Source organism: Juglans microcarpa x Juglans regia, chromosome 1D (genome assembly GCF_004785595.1).
Source record: "Juglans microcarpa x Juglans regia isolate MS1-56 chromosome 1D, Jm3101_v1.0, whole genome shotgun sequence".
NCBI classification, from domain to species: Eukaryota; Viridiplantae; Streptophyta; class Magnoliopsida; order Fagales; family Juglandaceae; genus Juglans; species Juglans microcarpa x Juglans regia.
The window spans coordinates 17683217-17708988 of NC_054594.1; the positions used below are offsets into that span (position 1 = coordinate 17683217).

At 38.1% G+C, this 25772-nt stretch overlaps 4 protein-coding genes across 5 annotated transcripts; 3 read left to right on the forward strand and 1 right to left on the reverse strand.

Annotated features, from left to right (window-relative positions):
- Positions 1-257: 257 nt before the first annotated feature.
- Positions 258-5013, forward strand: LOC121237712 (CBL-interacting serine/threonine-protein kinase 1-like). 2 transcript variants are annotated; one of them, XM_041134569.1, is made up of 12 exons: positions 258-881; positions 1125-1187; positions 2493-2564; positions 2674-2781; positions 2930-3010; positions 3127-3306; positions 3433-3642; positions 3752-3859; positions 3966-4082; positions 4246-4308; positions 4398-4472; positions 4733-5013. In XM_041134569.1, exons 1-12 carry the CDS (start codon positions 702-704, stop codon positions 4799-4801), a joined length of 1326 nt encoding a protein of 441 aa, XP_040990503.1. In that variant the 5' UTR covers positions 258-701; the 3' UTR covers positions 4802-5013. The 2 variants fall into 2 exon arrangements, with proteins under 2 accessions (XP_040990503.1, XP_040990511.1); XM_041134577.1 differs by lacking the exons at positions 4398-4472; positions 4733-5013 and having other exon boundaries at positions 4170-4310.
- Positions 5014-11523: 6510 nt separating this feature from the next.
- On the reverse strand, positions 11524-14743 carry LOC121237640 (probable GTP diphosphokinase CRSH, chloroplastic). The gene is made up of 4 exons (XM_041134484.1): positions 14311-14743; positions 13301-14230; positions 12385-12669; positions 11524-11823 (listed from the first exon to the last, which is right to left on the reverse strand). The coding sequence occupies exons 1-4, from the start codon at positions 14707-14709 to the stop codon at positions 11689-11691; spliced, it is 1749 nt and encodes a 582-aa protein (XP_040990418.1). The 5' UTR covers positions 14710-14743; the 3' UTR covers positions 11524-11688.
- Positions 14744-14782: 39 nt separating this feature from the next.
- LOC121237865 (50S ribosomal protein L3-2, mitochondrial-like) lies at positions 14783-18504 on the forward strand. The gene is made up of 5 exons (XM_041134775.1): positions 14783-15243; positions 15600-15809; positions 15916-16020; positions 17506-17619; positions 18141-18504. Exons 1-5 carry the CDS (start codon positions 14893-14895, stop codon positions 18312-18314), a joined length of 954 nt encoding a protein of 317 aa, XP_040990709.1. The 5' UTR covers positions 14783-14892; the 3' UTR covers positions 18315-18504.
- Positions 18505-19415: 911 nt separating this feature from the next.
- Positions 19416-20502, forward strand: LOC121237949. The gene has a single exon (XM_041134889.1). The coding sequence runs from the start codon at positions 19550-19552 to the stop codon at positions 20258-20260; it is 711 nt and encodes a 236-aa protein (XP_040990823.1). The 5' UTR covers positions 19416-19549; the 3' UTR covers positions 20261-20502.
- The last annotated feature ends 5270 nt before the right edge of the window (positions 20503-25772 follow it).

Below are 25772 nucleotides of genomic sequence, written 5' to 3' on the forward strand. Positions count from 1 at the left end.
ACGTAGGCGTACGTGTAATGTTGGGAGGCAGATAAAAAAGAATGAATAGTTTGTCTGACTTGTACAGGGTAGACCGGATGTGGGGTTTGACACGAGAAATGTGTGCGTTCAAGATTAGTGTCATTATCATCTTGTTTCCGTGTGGATTATCCCTTATTTTTACTAATTTTTTTATTATATATATTTATGTATTTTGTACTAATTAATCATGATTAAATATTATTATTAGTACTATAAATATGAGATGACATTGATTATGAAACAATCCAGTTGTGTTCTGTTTTTGTTGAAGGAGGACGAAGAGAAAGTTCGGCTTTTGCTATAGCTGTGGCCCTGTGGCTTCGGCCTTTACAAATTAATCATCTTTGTCATTTAAAGCCAGGAGGACCTCCCATCATTTTTGTGTCTCTGCTACCTCGGTCGTTACCTCGTCTCTCTGATCAACCGGTAACGGTTGCTCGAGATTTCAAGTACGTTTTAACGGTTTCGGAAAGCCAGAAGATTTAAGAGACAGAAAAACAGCCTCGGATTTTGGTTGTTGCTCTCTTTCCGGCCTTATAAATCTTCGTTTTTTTATTGGATAAGCAATTAGTGCTTGACATATAAATAAACAGAGAGAAAGAGAGAGACAGAGAAGGAAAAAAAAAAAAAAGAGAGAGAGAGAGAGAGACAGGGAGAGGTTTGTGACTAGGGGGGTTTACATGGTGAAAAAGGAGGTGGAAAGGGAGGGAATGCGACTGGGGAAGTACGAGCTGGGAAGGACTCTGGGAGAAGGCAATTTCGGAAAGGTCAAATTGGCCAAGAACATCGAGACAGGCCAATCGTTCGCTGTTAAGATCTTGGAGAAGACTAAAATCATCAACCTCAAGATCACCGATCAGGTTTCATCTCTCTCTCCTCTCTCTCTCTCTCTCTCTGTTCCTATTGATCTCCTACAAACATCATTATTCCTTTCGTTTCTCAATTAATGGGTATTCAAATTTTCTATCTTTCTGCTTGTTTAAAATCGCTTATATACCCAGCATTTTTGTTTCGGTTCTTCAATTAATGGGTTCCTCTGTTCGGTGTCTTTCTGGGTGTCCTTGTGTTGTCTATGTTAATGCTGTACATATAATATGTTGCAGATAAAGAGGGAGATTGCCACCTTGAAGCTCCTCAAACATCCTAACGTTGTCAGATTACATGAGGTATATACATACATGGCTTTGCTTTTGCTTCTTATTTCCTTTCTGCATATAAAGTGCATGCATCCCTCTCTTATCTTTCCTTTTCACCTTGATTTTGTACCATAATGTTTCGATTTGTTTTATGTTCTTGGGGTCCTTTGCCCCTTCTCTTTTTTTCTTCCTTTATTCTTTCGTCTCCTACAAGGAAAGGATGAAATATCATCCCCCCAGTAAAACAATATATACCGGTATATGTTACAGCAATAATCACCGAAGCGTTTAGAGTCTCTTATCCCTTAAGTTTGGTCATTATTCCATAAAATGCAAAGACAATGCCATTGACATCCTGTCAATGCAACCAAATTCTCTTTTTTTTGTTTCTTTATCCGCAGAGATCTGCATACTCCCTGATCTCCCTCCCTCGTGAACAGAGTCAGAGACTGTTTTGGCGGCATCATCTCAATAATCAGGACCATTGAATTATGTGTCATCATCCTCAATAATTATAGAAAAAATAGTGGGCCCCACGTTCATGTGGAAAAAATTGGGTCCAGATATGATCGTGTGGTCACAATCTCATGTTCTGAAATTCAACCCATAATTCTAAAAGTCATCTTCATCAGCGACTATCCCTGCTTTGAGCCAGCTCATTTGCCCATTCATCAAGTCTTTCTTTTTCTACAAGTTCTGATCTACTTCACCAGCAACGTGTATTGCACGATTACCGTATGTTATCAATAATGCTTAATTACTAATTAATAATATCTATCAATCATGAGTAAACAAAATTAATCACCCCTGACCAAACAACTTTATACCTTAAAATTGGGCGCATAATTTGCGGTATCTTTTGTTTGAATATGATGGATATGATAATCGATCGGGAATAATGCCGAGTACTATGATGCATCATCACCTTGCACATGTTTAGCTGTGTATACGTACCTTAATGCTGCTAACGATGCTCCTCTTTTCTTTATCCTCCGGCATGACATGATTGATTGATTGATTGATTGATATGGACTTGATTTGTATACATGAGCTGCTCCCCCCTTGACTTTAATCTATTCGATCGAGGAACATGTAATTTCATTAGTTTAGAAGCTTCGACTTTGGACCACATGACTTGTAGTAGTTATACAAGGTTAATTTCCTGTTTCGTCAACCGGCCTATATAATATGCATGTTGATGCGTTACATACAATACTCTAATAAATAGTTTTATATATATAGAAGTAACTTTAATAAAAAGCAAATTAAAATATGACATGTCATTATGTTCTTGCACTTATGCTTTACAGTAATATCACAATTACTCATGTGCAGGTGTTGGCAAGCAAAACCAAGATTTATATGGTGTTAGAGTATGTGACTGGCGGGGAATTGTTCGACAGAATTGTAAGCAGCTTCAGCTAGCCATGCATGCATTTATATATTGATCAAGGGTTTCTTTCGATCGTCTGTTTACTTTTAATATTTACTGAGTTTGTCGTTTAATTTATTACAGGCTTCAAAGGGGAGACTTAAAGAAAATGTAGGCAGGAAGGTCTTTCAGCAGTTAATTGACGGAGTGAGCTACTGCCACACTAAAGGCGTTTTTCACAGAGATCTCAAGGTACGTTACTTCCTGCATATATAAGCTTTACCACGGGCCAGAAAAATGCATGCTACGTATTAATGTTATTATTATTTCCAGATTATCACATGACTTTAATGCCAGCTTGTAATTTTGATACCGTTATTGCACTTATTCTGAATTGTAGCTAGAGAACGTTCTCGTTGATGCTAGAGGGAACATAAAGATATCTGATTTTGGCCTCAGCGCCTTGCCTCAGCATTTTCGGGTACATAGCTTATGATCTCCCAATCCGAACTTTCTTGTCTGTTTTTTACAAGATGTCTTGAGAATCATGGAGGGTTATCTTTTTAGTAAATTTGTCTTTCACTTAAAAAAAAACAGGGTGATGGTTTACTGCATACAACCTGTGGAAGTCCCAACTATGTTGCTCCTGAGATTCTTGCAAACAGAGGGTATGATGGTGCCACCTCAGATATATGGTCGTGTGGCGTTATCTTGTACGTGATTCTCACAGGACAGCTTCCTTTTGATGATAGAAATCTCGCAGTTCTCTATCAAAAGGTATGGTGGATAATTGGGTCAGTACTGCATGATCTTTTGCATGGGTTACACCATAACTGAAACCTTTTATTATTTTGTGTTTCGTTCGTTAATTTTGATGTTGTCATTCTTTTTATGGGATTTCAGATCTTCAAAGGGGATACTCAGATACCCACATGGCTGTCACCGGGCGCTCAGAACATGATAAGGAGAATTCTTGATCCCAATCCCCTTACCCGGATAACTACGGCAGATATCAAAGCAGATGAGTGGTTTAAGCAGGGCTATTCTCCTGCAAATCCAGATGATGATGAAGATATACACATTGACGATGAAGCATTCTCAATTCATGAAGTGGTATGATGTTGGAAATTCTCTCCTCTTTTTGCACCACTCTTTTGGGCTATTTAATTTAATGCTTCGTACTATATATATACTGATAAGGATTTATTCTTGCCATACATAGCCGTCAGAAGGAGATCAGAAGAGTCCTGGCTCGCCAACTCTCATTAATGCCTTTCAATTGATTGGAATGTCGTCGTGCTTAGATCTCTCTGGCTTCTTTGAGAAAGAGGTGAGATTGGAAGTCGCAAACGCTCTGAAATTAAGTACAATGTTTATACCAATCATTTCAGAAAAAAACTGAATGCCATATATGCAACATTTTTGGGTTATTGTAGGATGTCTCTGAGAGGAAGATCCGATTTACATCCAATCACACCGCGAAGGATTTGCTCGAGAAGATTGAGAATATCGTGACAGAAATGGGATTTAGCGTTCTTAAGAAAAATGGAAGGGTATGTTTTCTTTGTACTAGATTGTTAATTTCTCTCTCTTTTTATTTTTAATTTTTGATCCATCTAAATTATTAATGTAAATGACAGGATTCGCAAGATATTTCTAAAAAGTCTGATAAAAAGTGATGCCTTATGTTTCTGTCCATCCTTTTCTTTTCTTCAGTTGAAAGTGATGCAAGAGCACAAGGGGCTGAAAAGTATGGGTAGTCTTTCAGTTGCAGCAGAGGTATGGGATTGAAAAACTGGATCTAGTTTTTTTTTTTTTTCTTTCCTAGTTGTCTCAAGTTATCATTGTCTCTATATTTATGTAAACAGGTGTTTGAGATAAGTCCATCCTTGTATGTAGTTGAATTAAGAAAATCATATGGAGATTCTTCAGTTTATAGACAGGTACTCTCTCTCTCTCTCTCTCTCTCTCTCTCATTTGTGTTTGTATTTAGAGAAATAATAGTTGCAGTAATGAGTGTGCAAGCGCCACATAATCACTTTGAAAAAAATTTAATAAAAACGGGACTCACATGAAAAAAATTAATTTTTTAATAGTGAACTCCACTCTTTTTCAAAGTGACTGAACGATACTTGTACACTTCACAATTGCATGTAGCATTACTTTTGTATTTAATCGGCCTTATTTTTGATATGTTGTGCAGCTGTGTAAAAAGCTATCGAATGATTTAGGAGTTAGCCCAAACCGAGAGTTGTTGACTACCGATTTGTGAAGGGTTGCTTGCTAGGTCAAACAACATGGGATGGTCAGCCTTTGCAGAGAAATGAACTTAAAGCCCAAACAGTGTAATTTGTAGATTTTTAACTTTCTGTTACATCTCAAAAGGCAAGTAAATATCGAGTGTATACATTGGAAGAATCGATCGACTCTGTTGCCTGCCTAAAACCCATGGGGACGATATAAGAGCAACTCTTATACCAACTATTTTGATGTTTCTGACAAAGGAAAGAAACATCAACTGCAGATACAACAAATTACCAACTTCAATCGTCACTACCATTCTCTCTACAACTTCAGATTCTAATCAAAGAACAAAATATGAATATCCTTGCGATTGAGAGCCTGTGTAACAATTTTCTTTCAAGGCAAGTAGTGCAGCCTAAGCTTCTGCATAAGAGCAGATCAATGCTTTTTGAGGTCATTAGTGTCCATGCTTGAATGAACTTCGCCTACTGGCAAAGGATGGTCTAATAGTTGCATCATAATTCAGCAGAAAGATGATGCCACCGCCGGGGGTCAGTGTCATTGGGATGGGCTTTTAAGATCATTGGCAATGGAGCCAAACGCTAATGCAAGTCCAAACTTTAACTAGATGTGAGAAAAAGCATCCACATTGGATTAGCCAATAGTCCAAAGCTCAACACTTGAACTACAGTAATTCTTGAGTGCTCTCCAAATTTGACGAGTTACTGTTCACACTGGATAAGTGTATTTTATTATTTCATCTATCTCCCGCTCTCTTTCCTTCGTTCTTTTCTCTTTCTTCATCCCGAAAGCTGCCCATTTCCCTTGTTCTTTCCTTCTTTATCCAAAAGCCCCCCAGCACAAGCTACCTCACAGGCTCTTCTTCAACCTGCAAGCCCCCTTCTCCCCGTCAATCGTCCACATTGTCGTCGTCTTCCAGCCCAAATGGTACTCTCTCTTCCTCTCTCCTCTCTCCTCTCTCTCTCTCTTCTTTGTGTAGGCTTTCCTCTCCCTCTTCTCTTTCTATTTTCTCTCATTTTCTCTTCATCAAGTGATTGAATTACCAAGTGTTTTGCTTTGCAAGGACCATTGATGTGTTAAACCCCTTTCCTTACTGGTGAATAGTCGTCTAGAAGGTTGCACGATTTCCTCCACAAATCTGTCACAAGAAAATCGCGATTTGGGTAACTGGTTTGCTACATATCATTTTGAGTATGAAATTAGCTAAACTTTCGTTCATAGATCTGCAGTTATCAAAAATTTGGTATTGCTTATTTGGGTATTGTGATGGTGTTGCATATTTGGGTATTGCGATGAGTATTGCGTATTTGGGTATTGCGATGTGTATTGCGTATTTGGATATTGCGATGGTGGACTATATATTATCTTTTGTACTAGAAACTAAACTGGAACTTTTAGTTTTATGGAATGTGTTGGTCTCTTGTGGACTGTGTTAGTATTTTTATGGATTATGTTGGTATTGATATGGACTATTTTGATAATTTGTGGACCGTTCTTGCACTTTTATGTACAAAAGCATCAATAAAACAAGCATGAAACTAATATAGAATTATAGGAAAATTAACTTGTCCTGCCAAAAAGAAGAAAGATCGAAAAAAATACAAACTTTCCTCTTCAAATATTGAAGTAAACCTACAACCTTTGCTAAAAGAAGAGATTCCTTGCCAGTTTTATGTTGTGTTCAAACTCTTTCTTTGTAGAATTTAGTAATAAATCTCTTGATATATACCTTAGAGAGTGCATGACTATTGTTTCACATGCAAAATCTTGCACAGATTCATGTCAACCAGCTCTATATGTATTAAAAGAATGGGTAATTCTCTCCAACTTTGAGATATAACCAGTTCTTGCACCTTATTTCTCATTGTGCACCTTGGCTATTATTTCTCTTGTTCTTTTTGGTTTAAGCATTTCAAGGCCTTGTTGTTGCCTTAAGCAAAATCAATGGAGCTTACCCAAGATATTAAAGCTTTGTTGATTTCAATTCTTTATTTTTGAATCGTAGATCTTTGTTCATGTTGAATTGCTATAATCCACTCACCTTAATCTATATCTAAGAAGCTACGTAAATCTTTATATGTCTTCATTGTCCATATTGAATTGCTATATGTCTTCATTGTCCATGTTGAATTACTTTATTGGACTTGAAAATTAGATAACTTTTGTAACTCCTTGAGAATTTAATACTTTTCAAGGATGGACACACAATTTGATGATGACCCCTTCTTCACCACTCACTTACAGAGTAGTGGAGGAGAAAGTTATAATAACACCTCCAACGCAACATTCATGGAACTAATATAGTATTTGTTAGTCTTTAGAGTTATAGATGTGATTGTTGGGTAGAAGAAAAGTTGGCATCATGTGTGTTTGTTAGTTTCGCAAAATTCTAATTTGATCTTTAACTATTAGCTACAACTAAAAAAGTTGGCAAAAAAAGAAGGGTTGACAAAATTTAGTTTATTAGCTTCAAGAATTTTTATTAGAGTTTCGTCTTCTTTATACTCATAAATATTACCAACTTCAATCGTCACTACCATCCTCTCTACGACTTCAGATTCTAATCAAAGAACAAAAGATGAATATCCTTGCGGTTGAGAGCCTGTGTGACAATTTTCTTTTAAGGCAAGTAGTGCAGCCTAAGCTTTTGCATAAGAGCGGATCAATGCTTTGTGAGGTCATTAGTGTCCATGCTTGAATGAACTTCGCCTGCTAGCAAAGGATGGTCTAATAGTTGCATCATAATTCACCAAAAAGATGTTGCCACTGCCGGGGGTCAGTGTCATTGGGATGGGCTTTTAAGAGCATTAACAATGGAGCCAAATGCTAATGCAAGGCCAAACTTTAGCTAGATGTGAGAAAAAGCCTCCATATTGGACTAGTCAATGGTCCAAAGCTCAACACTTGAGCTACAGTAATTCTTGAGTGCTCTCCAAATTTGATGAGTTACTGTTCACACTGGATAAGTGTGTTTTATTATTTCATCTACCTCCCACTCTCTTTCCTTCGTTCTTTTATCTTTCTTCATTCCGAAAGCTGCCCATTTGCCTTGTTCTTTTCTTTCTTTATCCCAAAAGCTCCCAGCACAAGCTACCTCGCAGGCTCTTCTTCAACTCGCAAGCCCCTTTCTCTCTGTCGATCGTTCACATTGATGTCGTCTTCTAGCGCAAATGTTAATCTCTCTTCCTCGCTCCTCTCTCCCTCTTCTCTATGTAGGCTTTCCTCTCTCTCTTCTCTTTCTATTTTTTCTTATTTTCTCTTCATCGAGTGATTGAATCCCGGTGTGTTTTGCTTTGCAAGGACCATTGATGTGTTAAACCCCTTTCCTTACTTGTGAATTTTCGTCCAGAAGGTTGCTCGATTTCCTCTACAAATCTGTCACAAGAAAATCACGATTTGTGTAATTGGTTTGCTACATATCATTTTGAGTATGAAATTAGCTAAACTTTCATTCACAGATTAGCGGTTGTGTCAAAAATCTGGAATTGCGTATTTAGATATTGTGATGGCGTTGCATATTTGGGTATTGCGATGAGTATTGCATATTTGGCTATTGCTATGAGTATGTTTATGTTCATGCATATTTGGATATTGTAATGGTGGACTGTATATTATCTTTTGTACTAGAAACTGAACTGAAACTTTTAGTTTTATGGAATGTGTTGGTATCTTGTGGACTGTGTTAGTATTTTTTATGAATTATGTTGATATTTATATGGACTATTTTGGTAATTTGTGGATTGTTGTTCTTGCACTTTTATGTACAAAAGCATGAATAAAACAAGCGCGGAACTAATATATAATTATAGGAAAATTAACTTGTCCTGCCAAAAAGAAGAAAGATTGGAAAAAATACAAACTTTCCTCTTCAAATGTTGCATGTAAACTTAACACCTTTGCTAAAAGAAGAGATTCCTCGCCTGTTTTATGTTGTGTTCAAACTCTTTCTTTGTAGAATTTAGTAATAAATCTCTTGATATATACCTTAGATGGTGCATGACTATTGTCTCACATGCAAAATCTTGCACAGATTCATGTCAACCAGCTCTATATGTATGAAAAGAATGGATAATTCTCTCCAAGTTTGAGATAGAACCAATTCTTGCACCTTATTTCTCACTGTGCACCTTGACTATTATTTCTCTTGTTCTTTTTGGTTTAAGCATTTCAAAGCCTTGTTGTTGCCTTAAGCACAATCAATGAAGCTTACCCGAGATATCAAGGCTTTGTTGATTTTAGTTCTTCATTTTTTAATTATAGATCATTGTTCATGTTGAATTACTATAATCCACTCACCTTAATCTATATCTAAGAAGCTACGTAAATATTTATATGTCTTCATTGTCCATGTTGAATTGCTATATGTCTTCATTGTCCATGTTGAATTACTTTATTGGACTTGAAAATTGGGCAACTTTTGTAACTCCTTGAGAATTTGATATTTTTCTAGGAAAGACACACAATTTGATGATGATCCATTATTTACTACTCACTTACAGAGTGATGGAGGAGAAGGTTGTAATAGCACATCAACGCAACATTCATGGAACTAATATAGTATTTGTTAGTCTTTAGAGTTATAGATGTGATTGTTGGGTAGAAGAAAAAGAGTTTGTGAAAGTATTTGTTAGTTTAAAGATATCTAGTTGTGATTGTTGGGTAAAAAAAAGGTTAGCGTCATGTGTGTTTGTTAGCTTCACAAAATTCTAACTTGATCCTTAACTATTAGATATAACTAAAAAAGTTGGCAAAAGAAGAAGGGTTGAAAAAAATTAGTTTATTAGTTTCAAGAATTGCAAATGATGATTGGTTCGTACAAGAAGTTGTGAGAACTTGTATTTGTTAGTCTTTTAGAATTATAGATATAATTGTTAGGTAGAAAAAGAAGAGTTTGTGAAAGTATTTGTTAGTTTAAAGATATCTAGTTGTGATTGTAGGATAGAAGAAAAGTTGGCATCATTAGGAATGTAAATTTAAACCGAGAAAACAGAAAATCGGACCGAAAACAGGTTTCAATTTTCAGTTTCGGAACCAAAAACCGGTTCCTATATTATGAAAACTGGTCGGACCCGATCCGGTTTCCATTCCGTAGTTTCGGGGACCGGACCTGTTGGAAAAAAAATATATAAAAATTAATTTTATATATTATACAAAATATTTATATATATAAGTTTTATATATAATATAATTAAATATTAATTTTTTATATATAATGTATATAATTATATATCATATATGAAATAATTTAATATTATATTATAACATAAAATGTTAATCTTAAATATGAACATTTGTAATTTGTTTTATCATATGTTATTAATATAATTATATATAAGATATTGTTATTATAATTTATAAAATAAAAGTTTAATCTTAAAGATGAAAATTTAATTGATCATATGCTTTAAACATAATATATATATATATATATATTAAATTATCAATAATATTTTATCATAAGAAGTAACACTTTATTATATGTTTTTTACATTTTACAAAAATCGAAAAATCGGACCAGACTGGACTGAAAATCGATAAAACCGAAGGTACCGGTTTAGGAGAGTAACCGAGGCATTATCGTTTTTGAAAAATGTAAAACCAGTATGTACCGATTTGATCCTAGATTTTGTCTAAAGCAAGACCGGACCGGACCGATTATACCCCTAAGCATCATGTGTTTGTTGACTTCACAAAATTCTAATTTAATCGTTAACTATTAGCTACAACTAAAAAAGTGAGCAAAAAAAGAACGGTTGATAAAAATTAGTTTGTTGATTTGAAGAATCGTTGTATAAATTTTTTTTTTTTTGTCAAATATTATTAAAATATATAAAGTGTATTTGCAAAATATATATATATATAAAGAAAGATTTGTCAAATATTATTAAAATATATATTATTATATTATTATTTTGACTTTAATATAGTTAGTCCAATCTCACATAACCAAAAGTTGATGCTATAGTTAAAAATTGAGATTCTAACCAAACTTTAGACTTAACAATGGAAATTGCCAATGCTCTAAGGCCTCTTTTGCATTTAAAACTCACTTCAACTCATCTCATCATTATAATTTTTTCAAATTTTCACATAAAATATAATAAACAATTCAATTTTTTTAAATCTCAAAACAATTTTTCTAAATTTTTACACAAAATATAATAAATAATTCAACTTTTATTCTACTATTTATAAACCATCTCAACTCATCTCACAATCCAAATCACTCTTAGGTTTTAAAACACATCATCGGTGTGGAAGGTAAATAGTTATCAAGGGCCACCTCTAACCTTCCACACCGGCTTACTTGTACTATCATTTTCTCATGACAAAGTTATCATCAGGAGATAGCTTGCAGCATATCAGAAATTCCGCTCCGGGTAGGGAGAATATTTCAAGCAATTTTCCACTTAGTTGTTTCATTCTTTTTGGAGCGCCTCCCCCCCCCCCCCCCCCCCCCCCCCCCCCCCCCCCCCCCCCCCCCCCCCCCCCCCCCCCCCCCCCACAAAAAAAAAAAAACAAACAAAAATACAGGAAGATGAGAGAGGGCAGTTCAGATTTGCTTTAAGCTCCCAGTCAATGAGCATATTTCACTGTGAATTACCAGAATCGGGGGTCCAGATAAGTTTGTATTTTTATAGCTATCTGACCAGTAATAACTGATCTTGGACCCTCTGGTTAAGATGTGGTGAATCGTTTATAATGTGCAGAATTCAGAACCTTTTAGTAAAGACCTATAACTATAGCACGTTCTATAATTAGTGACCATGTAACAAGGTTACATTCCATGAGAATATCACTATGTACATTATCCCTGGAATACAGTGTGTGCTTGTACAACTATAACACGGCATAAGATTTTCCGAGCCATCCTTAGATAATAAGCAGGCAAGTCTAATTTGCAAGCCTGTTACCCAGCTCTTTGCTATACACTTGAATTAATCCACTGCTGTCAGCAATTTGAAGTTTATCATTTAATATGGTCTTGTATTCATCATCTTTGACCTCTAAATGGCGTATAAGTCCAACCTGCAGAAACAAGAACAAAACTCTTAAATAGATGGAGAAGAGGAAACTTGAAAAAAATTTCAGAATTATATATTATGTAACCTACTTTCCATGTTAGTCTCAACTACAATTCTAATTCAGGCCAAAACAAGAATAATATTTCCAAAAGTTTGAGAAGCTAACACAAAATGGAGAACAAAAATCAATTTTCAAACGATCAAATGTGAAACAAGCTCCAAGCTTCCAACCAGAATCATTACTTTTGACAAAGTGCCAATTTTCATTGCTTCAGAAAAATAATATGGATAAGATTTTTCATATCCAATAACTTCAAAAACAGTCCAAAAAGTCGATAACCTTACCATCAAGCATGTCCCATGTGTAACGAGTGTGATAATTGTATCCTGACCTTTACATTAACATCACTTCTCCCTCAAAAGGATCAACACACTAACGAAATTTTAAACATGTATATGCTATGTTATCAATCCAATGCAATAGAAAGACCAAAAAAGGGGGAGGGGATACAACTTCCGATTGAGATTCCAGGTTACTTCCGTAATGACATATGTCAATATTTACCTTTTCCTGAAACAAATCAAATTCATCAGAGCTCAGAGAACCATCACTATTTGAATCAAGAAGCTGCATCATCTCGCAGGCATCTTCGCCTGGGGCACCGAGCTCTTCCATCACCTCCATGAGTTCCTCAATGCTAATCCTACCATCTCCATTCTTGTCAAGAAGGCGGAAGACCCGATCTCTCTGGTCAATCTCAATACCTTTATGATTTGCGGATGGAAGATCTTTGAGGCGCAACGCTGCAAGTTCAGCTGCAGCCACCATTATGGCCTTGAGCCGCTTAGTCTGAGAATCAACAATTGAATGAATCAGTTTCCTTTACATGCCTGGATTAAGAAATGCCGAATTATAAGATTCATGCACTTGACTAGAAAAGTAAAACAATTAAGAGCATGCATGGTTATGAGAGAAATCAGCTTTCCCTTTCTCCTGACTTCATATATGATGCATAGAATGCAGAATCCCTCTTATTTAGGATTCTAAAAGAAAATCAAGAGGAACAACAAGCAAGGCCTTGAGGAGCAAAAAACGAGCCATTAAAGGATAGCAACTCATGTATTACCTATGGGCTGAGGATCAAGGTATGGCTGGATTTAGGTTCATGAACCTCAGAACGAAGTGGTCAGATAATCACTGAGAATGGGAATGCTTCTTCCCCTTTACCTTCTAGGTAAGAGAACAAGGAGTTGCACCTCATATATGAGATTAAGATTATTTACTTCCAAAAATATATATCATAAACGTATCACAGTCAAATTTGCCACAACCAAACAGTGGATTTTTACAAATATTTAGCATCTTTTCTTTAAGGACCAGATAAGGAGGTTAGGTGCTCACAGTTGTGGTCAATAAGATAATCCTTGGAAAGCAAAAGAATGAAGTTTCTTGATTCAATCACATAAGCAAAAATGCTAACCTCTTCAGGATCAGTAAGACCACCCTTGTACAAGGAATGCGACGCCGTTCCAGCATCTGCTAACATGTCCATCTCCGTCGTCCGTATTTGTATCTCCATAAGCGGTCTAGCCCTGTCATTCTCACTCACATTAACCGCCATGTGTAAACTCCTATATCCATTGGGTTTGGGCTTGACAATATAGTCTTTCGTCCGGTGAGGCATCTCTTCCCACAACGACCTGATGATTTCACGAGCCCTGTAGCATGCTCTCTCGCCCACATCCGATCCAGACCTAGGTTTCAATACGATTCGCAATCCCAGGACATCGTTTACCTCTTCCGGCCTCCGACCATCTCTCAAGAGCTTCTTCATTGTACTGTAACGACTTTTATAGCGACCCTTGACCGAGATATCTTCCACCATGTCCGCCAACAAGGAATCGGTCTCCAAGGAATGAAGCAGCCGTTCCTTGTACGCGTCAATCAGAGGCTCATAAGTTGCACCTCTCTCGTGATTTCGTAACCACGTATCAACATAAAGATACGAACAAGGAAACAAGTACCGGAAAGCGAGGTCCTCTAGCTCCAAGGACAAGATGTTGGTTCCCACAGCGTGAGCTAAAGGGGCATGTATCTTCATAACCTCGAGAGAAAGCATTTGCTGTTGATATCTGGGCAGGTAATCGAGATGTCTCATGGTATCAAGCTTGAGAGCCAAGTCTAGAATCAAGGCCCTTATGTCGTAGAACGTGAGGCAGAACTTTCTCAAAGCAGCGGCGGTTTCATCATCCAAAACCTCAACTTTGGCAGACATATTCTTCACGCGCAAGCTTTCGTGCAGTAGATAGGCAGTTCCGGCACTGATCCGATCTCTCACTTCCACTATGGATACCGCACCATCCTCCAGAACTTGTCTCAGTATGCCGGCCGAAATAACCTCCGCATCCATCTGCAAAACCTTTTTTTTTTTTTTTACTTACCAAGAATTCAAGCTAACGGAGCTAAAATTGAAGGGGAATTAACAAGCACCTGAAGATGGGCAAGAAGAAGAGCGAGGGAGAGAGCCTTGGAGAGGGGAGAGCGGCCATCGGGAGCGAGAGGCAAGGAGTGGAGGATGGGGATGGAGAGCTTGAGTGACTTGAAGAGGAGGGTTTGAGAGGAGGTGGTAGAGGAGTGAACGTTCTTCATGGTCCCGGTGAGCTCGTTGAACGCACCCACAAGCTCCACCACCCTCTTTCCCCCGGCCTGCTCCACGAGCGCTCCCACCTCTGCACTGGCCACCGCCACCACAAAATTCCGACGACGACGACGAATGAACCGGCTCCAAAGGAACGCCGTTGTTGGTGCCGGATTGGAAGGGAATAGGAACCTAATCTTCGGGGTTGGGTCTCGAAGAAGGAGCTTCTGGGCGCACCAAGCCAGCTCCATCACCACAAAAAAATTAAGCTCAATAAAAAAATTTCCCCTTTAATATCTATATTCAACTCCCAAAATACCCCCATCACTTTTACATAACCCCAACCGTGCCACTACCTAAACCCTGCTTTTCCCTCTCGTCTCGAATCAGAGCAAACAGTCGCCACTTTGTGGTTTTTGCTATCGACTGGAACCATGTCGGCCGTATCGAGAGGCCTGATTTCCATTCTCCGAATCCTCGCAGCCATTCCAAAGATAACCACTACCTCAGCGTCAACCCCAGCGCCCAACCAATTCTGCTTCTTCTTGAGAAGATTGAGCACCGCCAATGCCTTGGCGGATGAGGCACCCAAGACCAGCAGTGAACAACTTAATCGGATGATGAGCCCGAACTCTAAGCGGACTGGTGTTATTGCCGTAAAATGTGGGATGACCGCTCTATGGGATAAATGGGGTGCTAGGGTTCCCATCACCATCCTCTGGGTCGATGACAATATTGTGTCTCAGGTCAAGACCATTGAAAAGGAAGGTATCACTGCTCTACAGGTACTATCTCAAAGTCCCTGACTTTCTTTCCACTGTAACGACTATGATTTCGTCTTTATAATGCTGTATGTGTTTGTTTGTTTGGTTCATTCATTTTTGTTTTGTGAGTTACTCGCTTTTCGTCATTTGGGAACCCTCGCAAACACCAAGGGGCCTTCTTTGCATTTTGATAAGCGAAAGATCTTTTTTTTTTTTTCGTACTTATGAAAAGTAAAGCTTTTATGTATTTCCGCATCTTTTGCTCAGTTCTCCTGGCGACCAAACAGAGTGTTGCGTTAAGCTTATTCTGTTAGATAATTGCATCTGTGTACGTATATAATGATGTGGGGTTGGTGTTCGTTTGCTGTGTTAGTTAGATTGGTTGCGGCCAGAAGAAGGCAAAGCATTTGACGAAACCGGAAGTGGGCCATTTTAGAGCTCAAGGTGTTCCATTGAAGAGAAAGTTGAGGGAGTTTCCGGTGACCGAAGATGCACTTCTGCCTGTTGGTACATCAATTGGTGTTCGCCATTTTGTTCCTGGCCAGTTTGTGGACGTCGCAGGAATCACAAGAGGGAAAGGTTTCCAGGTAAATTAATTTTGTTTTCAGCTCCCTCGCGTCATCGGCTTGTCATTTGAGTGTTATCTATTGAACTATGTTCCATGAAATTGCTTCTGCTCTATTTTATGTCTAGGGCGTGATGAAAAGGCATGGTTTTAAAGGAATGCCGGCATCTCATGGTGCATCACTGTCACATCGAAGTCTTGGTTCTACAGGTCAGAGGGATGCTCCTGGAAAGGTACACGTGACGAGCTTGAAATTTTCGAGTCATCTAGTTTTTATGCAATACTTTATCATATTGGACATTGTCTACCGTCTGTCTCCTTGTGCATTTATCTTCTTCTTGTTTTTGGCAACGAAACTTCATTATTTTCCTTTGTTAAGTGTTTGAAAATCTCATAATTAAAATGCTGATCGTGATGCTATTCACCGTATGATGTTATGTATGTAATATGCTGTTAACTCTCCCACAGATGATATATATATATTTTTTTTTTTGATAGGTTCCCACAGATGATATATTGGGGTTACCTGACTTAGCTTTCTTCTCTTAAAGAGTGGGTTCTGTCTCTCTTTGACAATAGGATGTTATTATTTTGTAACCCTGTCGTGTAGATTGACTAGATTCTTTTATGGATGTATCAGAACATATCAAAACCAAAACCTCTTGAGTATCATTAATATCTGAGTAAACGGGATTATTTTGGTTGATAAGAATCAGGTTGAATAGAGTGCGTGAAGAAAGCTCTACATTATAAATTTTTTTCTATCTTTTTCTACTCCTTGATAGGTGGCTCTCTTGTATGATCCTTTGTAGTTGAATGCACCTTATGCAAATGATATTCTAGTACTTTAATTAAAAAGACAGATCTACATTATCTCATCTGGCCACATCACCAAATTAAATTTGGTTGGTTGATTGTGGCTTATCAGCAATTAGCTCTGCATTGTGGTTTATTGTTTTCAGATTCTCTTTTTCTGTTTTTAATTAGATGTTTCTCTTGTCTATGTTCAGTGTACGTGAGCTATGTCTTTTTCATTTTCAATTAAATTTTCTTTTACATGTTAAAAAGTTTCGATTTCTCTGTTTTCACCATTTTTGTAAATAATGGGATCATTTATAGAAAATATCGAAGGGGGTTTTGTGACTGAGGAAATAGACACTGGAAAGGGTAAAAATATTCAAATTTAGTTGTATGTTGAAGGCTAGTTCTCATTCTTAAGGACCAGTTCTGTTACCATTCTTAAGCTGGTAGAGCTTAAACTTCCCATGACAAGGTGGATCGTTCCTGTGATGCAGTGTGAAACTTGGTTCCACGACAGATTTTACAGAACCAGAGGAAGCCATGGTTTGGGTTTTGGTGTGGTTACCTAGTTTATGTGGCTACCACAATGGCAATTACGTTTTGGGTCCTTGACTACAATGGTTTGCTTTCAACATGTTTTTTTTTTTTTCTTTCTTTTTTAATCGGTAACTAAGAATTTTGTTGATGAGAACTAGGCATAGTCAGGTTTGCTTTCAAGATGTAACCTTTTACCTGTCTGTCTAGTGTCTGTGTCCTGTCTCCCTCTCGTTGATTCTAAGGGAGAGAGCAAGAGTGAGAGGTAGAGAAAATGGCAAGGGTTAACTATAAAATAATATTGTATCGTTTTATATTTTAGAGAAATTATATTCCCACTGCCTTTAGTTTTTAATTTTCAAAACCGCATTTTTACTGGACAGGTATTTAAAGGCAAAAAAATGCCTGGGCGCATGGGAGCGCAGCAGAGAACAGTTAAAAATGTGTGGGTTTATAAAATTGAGCCTGCGAGGAATCTAATGTGGGTAAAAGGCCAAGTATGTTTCTCTTACCATTTTATTTTTAAGCTTTCAGTGATTTAAATCTCAATTGATAAGAATGGTGCTTGAACTGCCCATTTGAAATACTTGCACAAAGATCCGTCAATGAGCTTTTTCAGCTCAATCACACATCCTGCCCCCTAAAAAACCAAGGTGGTGCTCACTTGTGGGTTCAAGATCCATGGGATGTGTATGTAAATTTTTGATTAAAAAAAAAAAAAGCTTGCATTCATATGCTCTTAATATACGACAGAATAGATATTAGGAGACTAGCTCAGGATTCTCTTGAAGTGAGCTTAGTTGTCATCAAAACTGTTCTGACCCGTATTTTTTCTTTTTTTGAAAGAAAATTTATACTCGATTATTCGCTTGAGAATTGGATGTATGAATTTGGTGATGCACACTTACAACCACATCCCATGTGATTAAGCATGGGGATGAATGCGTGTCTGGAGTCTTAGTAGGTTGTATGTTGGTGCTTCTCGGTCAGATTGTTTGAAGTTTGCTATTCTTTACAGGTTCCTGGTGCCGAGGGAAACTTTGTGTTTGTAAAAGATGCTGTCTACAAGAAACCCGATATTTCACTGCTTCCATTTCCTACTTACTTTGCCGACGAAGATGAGGACATGGCAGAGTTGGAACCACTGGTCGCTGATCTCGGCGAAGTAGACCCATTCATGGAAGCAGATTAATATGGAGAAAACTTAAAAGTATGAGAACTGGTTGCTTATTCACATGATATGCATTATCTATTGCCTTGCTGTGTTTTCTTCATTTTTGCATTTTGTGCCTTAAGAACCAACCATCGGAAGATTTTGATTTTCAAGTAATGATTCTGAGGATAGAATAGAGTGTGGATTGCAGGAGCTGGAAGGCATGTAATTTTTACTGGGTTCATTCAACCTTACCAGTCTCTTTTCTAATATGTAAAATGTGTGGTGTGGGATGATGAGTAGCATCCCTCTTTCAAATAATAGTGTTAGAATTTTGGATATTCAATTATAATCAATCAGCAATGCAAAAATGATGTATTCAGTTCATGCATATTGATTATCTCCAACTGGGTAGTGCCAATATTGCTAAAGAGCATCACAATTTATATCTATATATATATATATATATATTATGTAGAGAGAGAGAGAGAGAGAGAGTTTTTGGATAAGCTTCCATATTTTCTCATTAACTTTATTTATAAGCTTTTTATTTATTATTTTCATTATTTATTAATGCGACCTCAAATAATTGATTGAAAAATTATTTATAATTATTTGAGGGAACAAAAACAAGACTGATGGTTTTAAGGATTATCATTTTTTTTTATCTTGTCTGATATATCAATTTATTTAAATAAAAAAAATGACATCAGTATTAGAACAGAGTAATATTTAGAAGTTCAGGAAATAAATATTGAGACGAATTTCTCTACCTTTTATTAAATGTAATATTATTGTTTTTTTTTTTTTTAATCTGAATATGTCATAAAATATCTATAGATATAGTATAAAGGGTTGGAGAAAATTGAAATAATAAAAAAGTGGTTTTGCTACTTATTATTTTTACACATTATAAATTATACTTATTTTTATTTTTATAATTTTTATAATTTTAATTTTATTAAATTAATTAAATTATTCTACGTATTATTTATATATTATATATTTGATAAGTGAAAAAAATAAAAAAATTGTGTGTATAATTTATAGAATGATGGATGAATTTTTTTTTAAAAGAGTAGTAGTCACACGTGGCCACAGATGGAAAAGACCGAAATAAATTGACGAAAAAGTCGTAAAAACTCCATTTCAATTGGCAAACAACTTTACAGCAGAATCCGCAATCGTTGAGCATTATCAGTATATTACGTCCAAAACCCTAATTCCGTATCCCAGGGTTACCGTTGGAATCGCACCGGCACCCACGCCAGCTTATGAATGCAAACCCTCCTCCTCCAATGCAAGCAGGAGTTCCATGCGGTGGATGCGGGTCGTCGGACCGTTGGATCCTCCACACTTTGCGCCACCGAGCGAGCTACAGGCGTCTGTGCACGGACTGCGTCCTGAAGAATCACCAGTCTCTGTTCTGCCCGCTTTGCTTGGCGGTTTTCGACAAGGACTCGTCCCCTTTGCCTCCGCCGGCCGATCGCCTTATCTGCCTCAACTGCCCCTCCATTTCTCACCGCTCCTGCGTCCCTCCGAACGAATCCGCTGTTCCTTCCTTCCTCTGCCCTCCCTGCTCCAACCCGAGTTTCACTTTCTTCAATCCCAATGGAAGTGGTGATAACAAAAGGGTGATCGACAAGAACTTGGCCAAGGTGCTATTGGCCGCGGCCCGGATCTCCGCTGCGTCCATGAACAAAGCGGCAGCCACAGCTAGGCTTGACGCCGAGAGGCGTGCCAAGGAGGCTGCTTTCGCCAAGAAGAAAGCTAGGGAAGCTTTGGACCGACTCGCTCTTCTTTTCTTGAAAGAGAATGAGAACGGCGAGGACAAGAAACCGATTCGCTTATCCCAAAATGGCGTTGGCTTAGCTGTTGAGGGCATCGTGCAAGGAGTGAACAAGGCAACCAACGGCTTGCTTTCTCTTTCTGCCGTTGCCACAGCCTCCGCCCCACAACGAAGTTCTCATTCTAGCAAGGAATGAAAGATGAGAAAAAGTTGGGAATCGGGTGTCTTTTATCTTTGATATTGCTTTGAATGTCTTCACCGAGTTGTTAGTTTCTAAATTTGTAAAATCTTGTTTTCATTGGGTACCCAGAAAATCTTGTAGAGTAGAAATCATGGGTTTTGACCAGTGTTGTTGTGTAGATTGCTGTTTCGTGTTCGATCTTCATCTGTAACTTTATCTTAAATCCCTGCCAGTTCAAAATTTCATTTTACCCTTAACTGCAATCTACTACTTCTTGATATATCCTACATTTTTTTATTCTTTTGAGCAATTGCCTGTATGTCTGACGAAAGATATCTATGGTGGGGGATTGATGATACCATCTCACTTCCTGATTGGCTTTTTTATTGAATAGGAGAAGATTCCAGTCGATCTGCTACTTTATGGGATCATGTGTCTCGTTATTCTGATTCTAGTCAGTTTTATTTTAGCGGGTTTTGAAGTCAGCAGATGTACCGTCTTCCTACTTGTCAAAAAAAAAAAAAAAAAAAAACAGATGTACCATCTTCCTCTGAATTGCTGCAAGCTCTTTGGCGAATGATATGGTTGGTGTATGACTAGTTCGTAAGTACATTGCTTTGTGGGAGCATCACTATGTTCTATGCTATAACATTGGTGGTTCTTTGTTCTAAGGCGGTGTTGCTGTTTTTCGATGACTATTTTTAGATTGGGTTGCTTGAACTAGTTGAATCACAAACTGGCCTCCGCTCCATTTTTCATACACGGGTTCATACTACAAAGGGGTTCATGCTTTCCTAGTAGTGAATATACTGCTTCCATTCCTAGTGTTATTCTCTTCTTAATAGGGAAATACTATTGGGAATACTGTGGTTTCTGCTTATTTCAATTCTACGAACAGTTTGATGACAGTATCTCAAGAAATTATCTTACTCGCCATTTCCTAATCTGGTTAGTACCGCCCTGACTAAGATTTCAGAGAAACACAGGTGCCAGATGACGGTCTTATAGTATATGAATCTCTATGATCTCTTTGAAATCCACTTAAAATTGTAAATGCCAAGTGGTTGATGCTTTGCGGAAGAGGGATAATAACCCGGTTCTTTGTCATTGCCGCATTGTTTGCCCCTTTCGGGCGTGTCTTGGATGAGAAAGTTCAGCTTTTTTAATGTCTGGCTCATATTTGATTGCTCGATGGCAAAGCTGTTTCCAAATAGCGGTGTTGTTAGTGCATTCTGTGTGTATTCTAAAAGAGTACGACAATAGGAAATCATTTAGCAAAAAAATGAACAAGCTGAAAAACACTAGGTGCGATATAGGAAGGGAGCTATGGCAAAACATGCAGTAATAAAAAAAGTAACCAGTTAGTCGACAGAGAACCGGTCAACATCCATTCTACCACTCCGAGAAGGCCGACATGTCCGACTGTTGTTGATAAAAGGGTATCCAGTTATTATTGATTGCCCGTGTGTGTAAAAGAAATGGTGAATTTGTGAACCATTTTGTCAGAGTTAATGGAAATGGAGTCTAGTAGAACTCCTATTCAGTGAGAGGAAATGGAAAGGCAAGCATGAAGACACAAGCAATAAAACGTAGTGGTGCATTTCATCAAGTGTATTTTCTGTATGCTGTACAGTGTGCTATTTATACAAAAGAATGGAATATTCTATAGAAGAATGGTTGTACTAAATTGCCCCCTGAATAATTATATACATCACAGACTATGATTGGAAAGTTTGTTGAGAATGCTGGTGCATGCATTCTTCTTGATTCTTCCCTTGTGCATGAGACATGTCAATTGGTAATATTCCCACAAGATGGAGAATATATATTTTCTATTATCATCTTAGATAGAAGAGATAAAAACTGAGAAGAAAGTAGGGCCTTTGTGAAAACATCTACAAGCTGGAGAAGAACAGGCGTGGCAGGTGCATAGAAAACCAGCGTGAATTTTGTCTCGGATAAGGTGGCTGTTTATCTCAATATGTTTCATACGTTCGAGGAAGACTGGATTTGCAACAATATACAGAGTTGCTTGGTCGTCACAGTATAAGTCAACGGGAAGCGAGGGGTAGATGTGCAAATCCTTGAGAATGTAAGAAAGCCACTGTAACTCACAAGAAGTTGTTGTCATGGCCTTATACTCAGCTTTAGCAGAGGAGCAAGATACCACAGATTACTTCTTTGATCACCATGAGACGAGTGAAGTGTCGAGGAAGATGCAAAAACCTGTTACTAAGCGTCAAGAATCAGGGCAAGATGCCCAGTCCGAGTCAAAATAAGCACGAAGAAGTAGTGGAGAAAAGGAGGAAAATAAAAGACCTTGGCCAGGGTCATTCTTAATGTAGCGAAGAACCTAATGGGCTGTGTGAATATGGGAAGAAGAATGTGCTATCATGAACTGGCTTAGAGTATGTAAAAAGTAGTTGATGTTAGGGCAAGTGATTGTGAGGTAGAGGAGTCGACCAACCAGTCATTGATAAGGAAGAGGGTCAGAGAGAGGTTGGCCATCATCTTGTGAAGCTTCATATTCTGATCCATTGGCAACTTAAGGGGACGAGTGTCAAGGAAACTAGCATCGGCAAAGATGTCTAAAGCGTATTTCCTTTTACATATAGAGATACCCTTGGAGGAACGAGCGACTTCGATACCAAGGATGCAGCGGAGGTCTCCAAAACATTTGATGCAGAAGTGATGATTGGGGAAAGTCTTGAGGACAACAATGGAATCCAAGTGAGAGCTAGCAACGATTATGTCATCAACGTACACGAGGAGAGTAGTAAAAGAACCATTGTCCAAGCGAGTGAATAGGTTGTAGTCAGTTTTGGACTACTAAAAACCAAAAGCAAGTAAAGCATTAGAAAACTTTGAATACTATTGTCTTGAGGCTTGTTTCAAGCTATAGAGACTTCTGTTCAATTAGCAAACTTGAGTTGGAGAGCCTTGTAAATAGCCAAGAGGCTTGCACATGAAAACTTCCTTCTCTAAGTCCCTGCGAAGAAAGACATTTTAAACATCAAATTGTCATAGGAACCAGCCTTGATAGAAGCTACAGCCAACAAAGTGCGGACAGTGACCAATTTGGTCACGGGAGAAAAAGTTACATTGTAGTCGAGGCCTTCCTGCTGTGTGAAGCCTTTGGCGACCAACCGCACCTTGTAGTGTTCTATACTATCATCGGAGTGATACTTAACTTTGAAGACCCATTTGCAGCAGATAGTATGTTTAACAAGAGGCAACTCAACTACAGTCCAAGTATTGTTGAGTTCTAAAGCAGATATTTCAGAGTGCATAGCCTTGCACCAGTTAGGATTCTTAATAGTTTCACCATAAGAGGTTCAGTAGTGGAGAAAATAGCAGATGCAAAAGAATGGTAAGATGAAGATATTTTATGGAAAGAAAAAGTAGAAGAAAGTGGGAATGCTTTACCTGAGGTAACTTGCAAGGGGAAGAGTGCATAGTTTGGGAAAGTGGTAGAGTGAGTGGGAGGGACAAATATAATTTTTGAGATAAGGAAGAGGGTGACAGGGACGAGTGGAGCATTGAAGTAGTGGAAGGGAGGTGGGTGAAGGGTCTTTTATAGGAGTTAAGGAAACAAAGAGGTCAGATTGTGTTTCGGTGGAAGTGGGAGAAAAGATATTGGTGGTGGCAGGAAGGCAATCAGGGCCAGGTAGAGTGATAAGTGGAGATATAGAAGAAAGGGGGGGATGGAGATGGGACAGGAAGTAGAGAGGGAGTATGAGATGGGAAAAACGACTCATGAAAAATAACGTCCCAAGAAAGAATTATGTGATGAGTGTCAAGGTCAAGTAATTTATAACCTTTGACGCCAAATGGGTATCCGAGAAAAGCACATCTTCTATTACAAGGATCAAATTTGTGGCGGTGTTGAGAGATTGTAGAAGCAAAATCGAGACACCCAAATACTCGAAGATGAAAGTAGAGAGAGGTTTATGAAAAAGTATTTCGTAGGGAGTCCTGTTTTGTAGGAGAGGAGTGGGTATTCGATTTATTAAATAGGTCATAATGAGCACACAATCTGACCAAAATGGCAAGGGTACACTAGATTGCAATCAAAGGGCGCAAGCCACCTGAAGAAGGTGCCTATGTTTGCGCTTCTCCAAACCGGGGGGAGGGGGGTCTTGACACAAGATTTTTTGTGGATGATGCCGTGGTCAAAATAGAAATCAGCCATACAAAATTATAGTCCATTGACACTACGAAAGATTTTTACTCTGAGTGTTAAATTAATTGGCTACTAGGTGACAAAGGTCTTGATACAAGTGCATGCATCCGATTTCTTTTTCAAAAGGTATACTCAGGTGCAGCTTGATAAGTCGTCAACAATGGTAAGAAAAAAACGAGAGTCATCATGGGTTGTAATAGAATGTGGCCCCCATAGATCACAGTGCACTAACTCAAAACAAGCAATAGTAGAGTGAGTGCTAGAAGGAAAAGGTAAGCGTGTCTGTTTGCCGAGAGGGCAAACTAAACAAGGCAAAATATTCTTGGTATTCATTTGTGTGATTACATGAGTATCATGTATAAGTTGCATTCGGGAATGTGAGGGATGACCTAAATGACAGTACTATAAATCAAAAGAACTGTCAGAGGGTCGTGCAGAAGCAAAAATAAAATTTTGATGATGAAAATTTTGAGATAAGGTATGAACTAAGGCTTGAGGCAAGATGGTGTCTAGGAGTAAATGGTAGAGTCTGTGTGCCATGCTACCCTTCCCAATCGTTGTCCAGGGAGAAAAGCCCTGTATAAAGCACGAGTGAGAGAAATATTAGACAACAATTAAGTTGTTTGGCAAGTTTGCCAGCAGATAACAAATTACAAGTAAAAGTGGGTACACACAGGACATTATGAAGGAGAATAGTTGTTGTCACTTGCACAGTACCAATATGAGTGACAGGAGCTAATTCTCCATTTGGTAGTTTGACAGAATAAGAAGCCGTGACAGTAATGTGAGTGAAGAGAGAGGGGCTACAGATCATGTGATCGGTAGTACCGATGTCAATGATCCAAGGGGTAGAGGTGTTAGAGAAAGATGACAAGCAATATGAAATACTAAAAATGGAAGAAGTGTGAAGATAAGAAGATAGAACTGCCCGAAGCTGGTTGGTGGATGGAGAAGTAATGGAATGTTTGTTGTGCAACAAGGTTATGAGCTCTTGGTACTGCTCCTTAGTCAACGACATATTTGGCTTAGAATGATCTTCAAAATTAGAGGACCCATGTGAAACTGCATTGCCTCTTGGTTTGTGGAACTTGTGGCCAAGAGGATAACCATGGAGCTTGTAGCAACGATTGACTATGTGGCTAGTCATCTCGCAGTGAGTGTAGACGGGAGCTTTGGCATTTCCAGATTTAAAACAATGAGCCAAGGTGTGGCTCGTAATCTTGCAGTGAGAACAAGAGGACTTGTCCCTATTGCCATAAGAATTGGAAGATATAGGAGGAAATTTTCGAGTTGCCAGAGCAACAAAATCAAGATTAAGAGCAAACGAAGTCATCAGCCAATGAC

What these genes read in the sequence shown, in the direction of transcription:
- LOC121237712 (XM_041134569.1), top strand. Translation starts at nt 702, where the DNA reads ATGGTGAAAAAGGAGGTGGAAAGGGAGGGAATGCGACTGGGGAAGTAC. An exon ending in TTTTTCACAGAGATCTCAAG is followed by an intron (nt 2,782 to 2,929) that starts GTACGTTACTTC and finishes TCTGAATTGTAG; the next exon opens with CTAGAGAACGTTCTCGTTGA. An exon ending in CTGGCTTCTTTGAGAAAGAG is followed by an intron (nt 3,860 to 3,965) that starts GTGAGATTGGAA and finishes GGGTTATTGTAG; the next exon opens with GATGTCTCTGAGAGGAAGAT.
- LOC121237640 (XM_041134484.1), bottom strand. Translation starts at nt 14,709, where the DNA reads ATGGAGCTGGCTTGGTGCGCCCAGAAGCTCCTTCTTCGAGACCCAACC. An exon ending in TTCTTCTTGCCCATCTTCAG is followed by an intron (nt 14,231 to 14,310) that starts GTGCTTGTTAAT and finishes AAGGTTTTGCAG; the next exon opens with ATGGATGCGGAGGTTATTTC. An exon ending in GTCTTACTGATCCTGAAGAG is followed by an intron (nt 12,670 to 13,300) that starts GTTAGCATTTTT and finishes GTTGATTCTCAG; the next exon opens with ACTAAGCGGCTCAAGGCCAT.
- LOC121237949 (XM_041134889.1), top strand. Translation starts at nt 19,550, where the DNA reads ATGAATGCAAACCCTCCTCCTCCAATGCAAGCAGGAGTTCCATGCGGT.
- LOC121237865 (XM_041134775.1), top strand. Translation starts at nt 14,893, where the DNA reads ATGTCGGCCGTATCGAGAGGCCTGATTTCCATTCTCCGAATCCTCGCA. An exon ending in CAAGAGGGAAAGGTTTCCAG is followed by an intron (nt 15,810 to 15,915) that starts GTAAATTAATTT and finishes TTTTATGTCTAG; the next exon opens with GGCGTGATGAAAAGGCATGG. An exon ending in TAATGTGGGTAAAAGGCCAA is followed by an intron (nt 17,620 to 18,140) that starts GTATGTTTCTCT and finishes TATTCTTTACAG; the next exon opens with GTTCCTGGTGCCGAGGGAAA.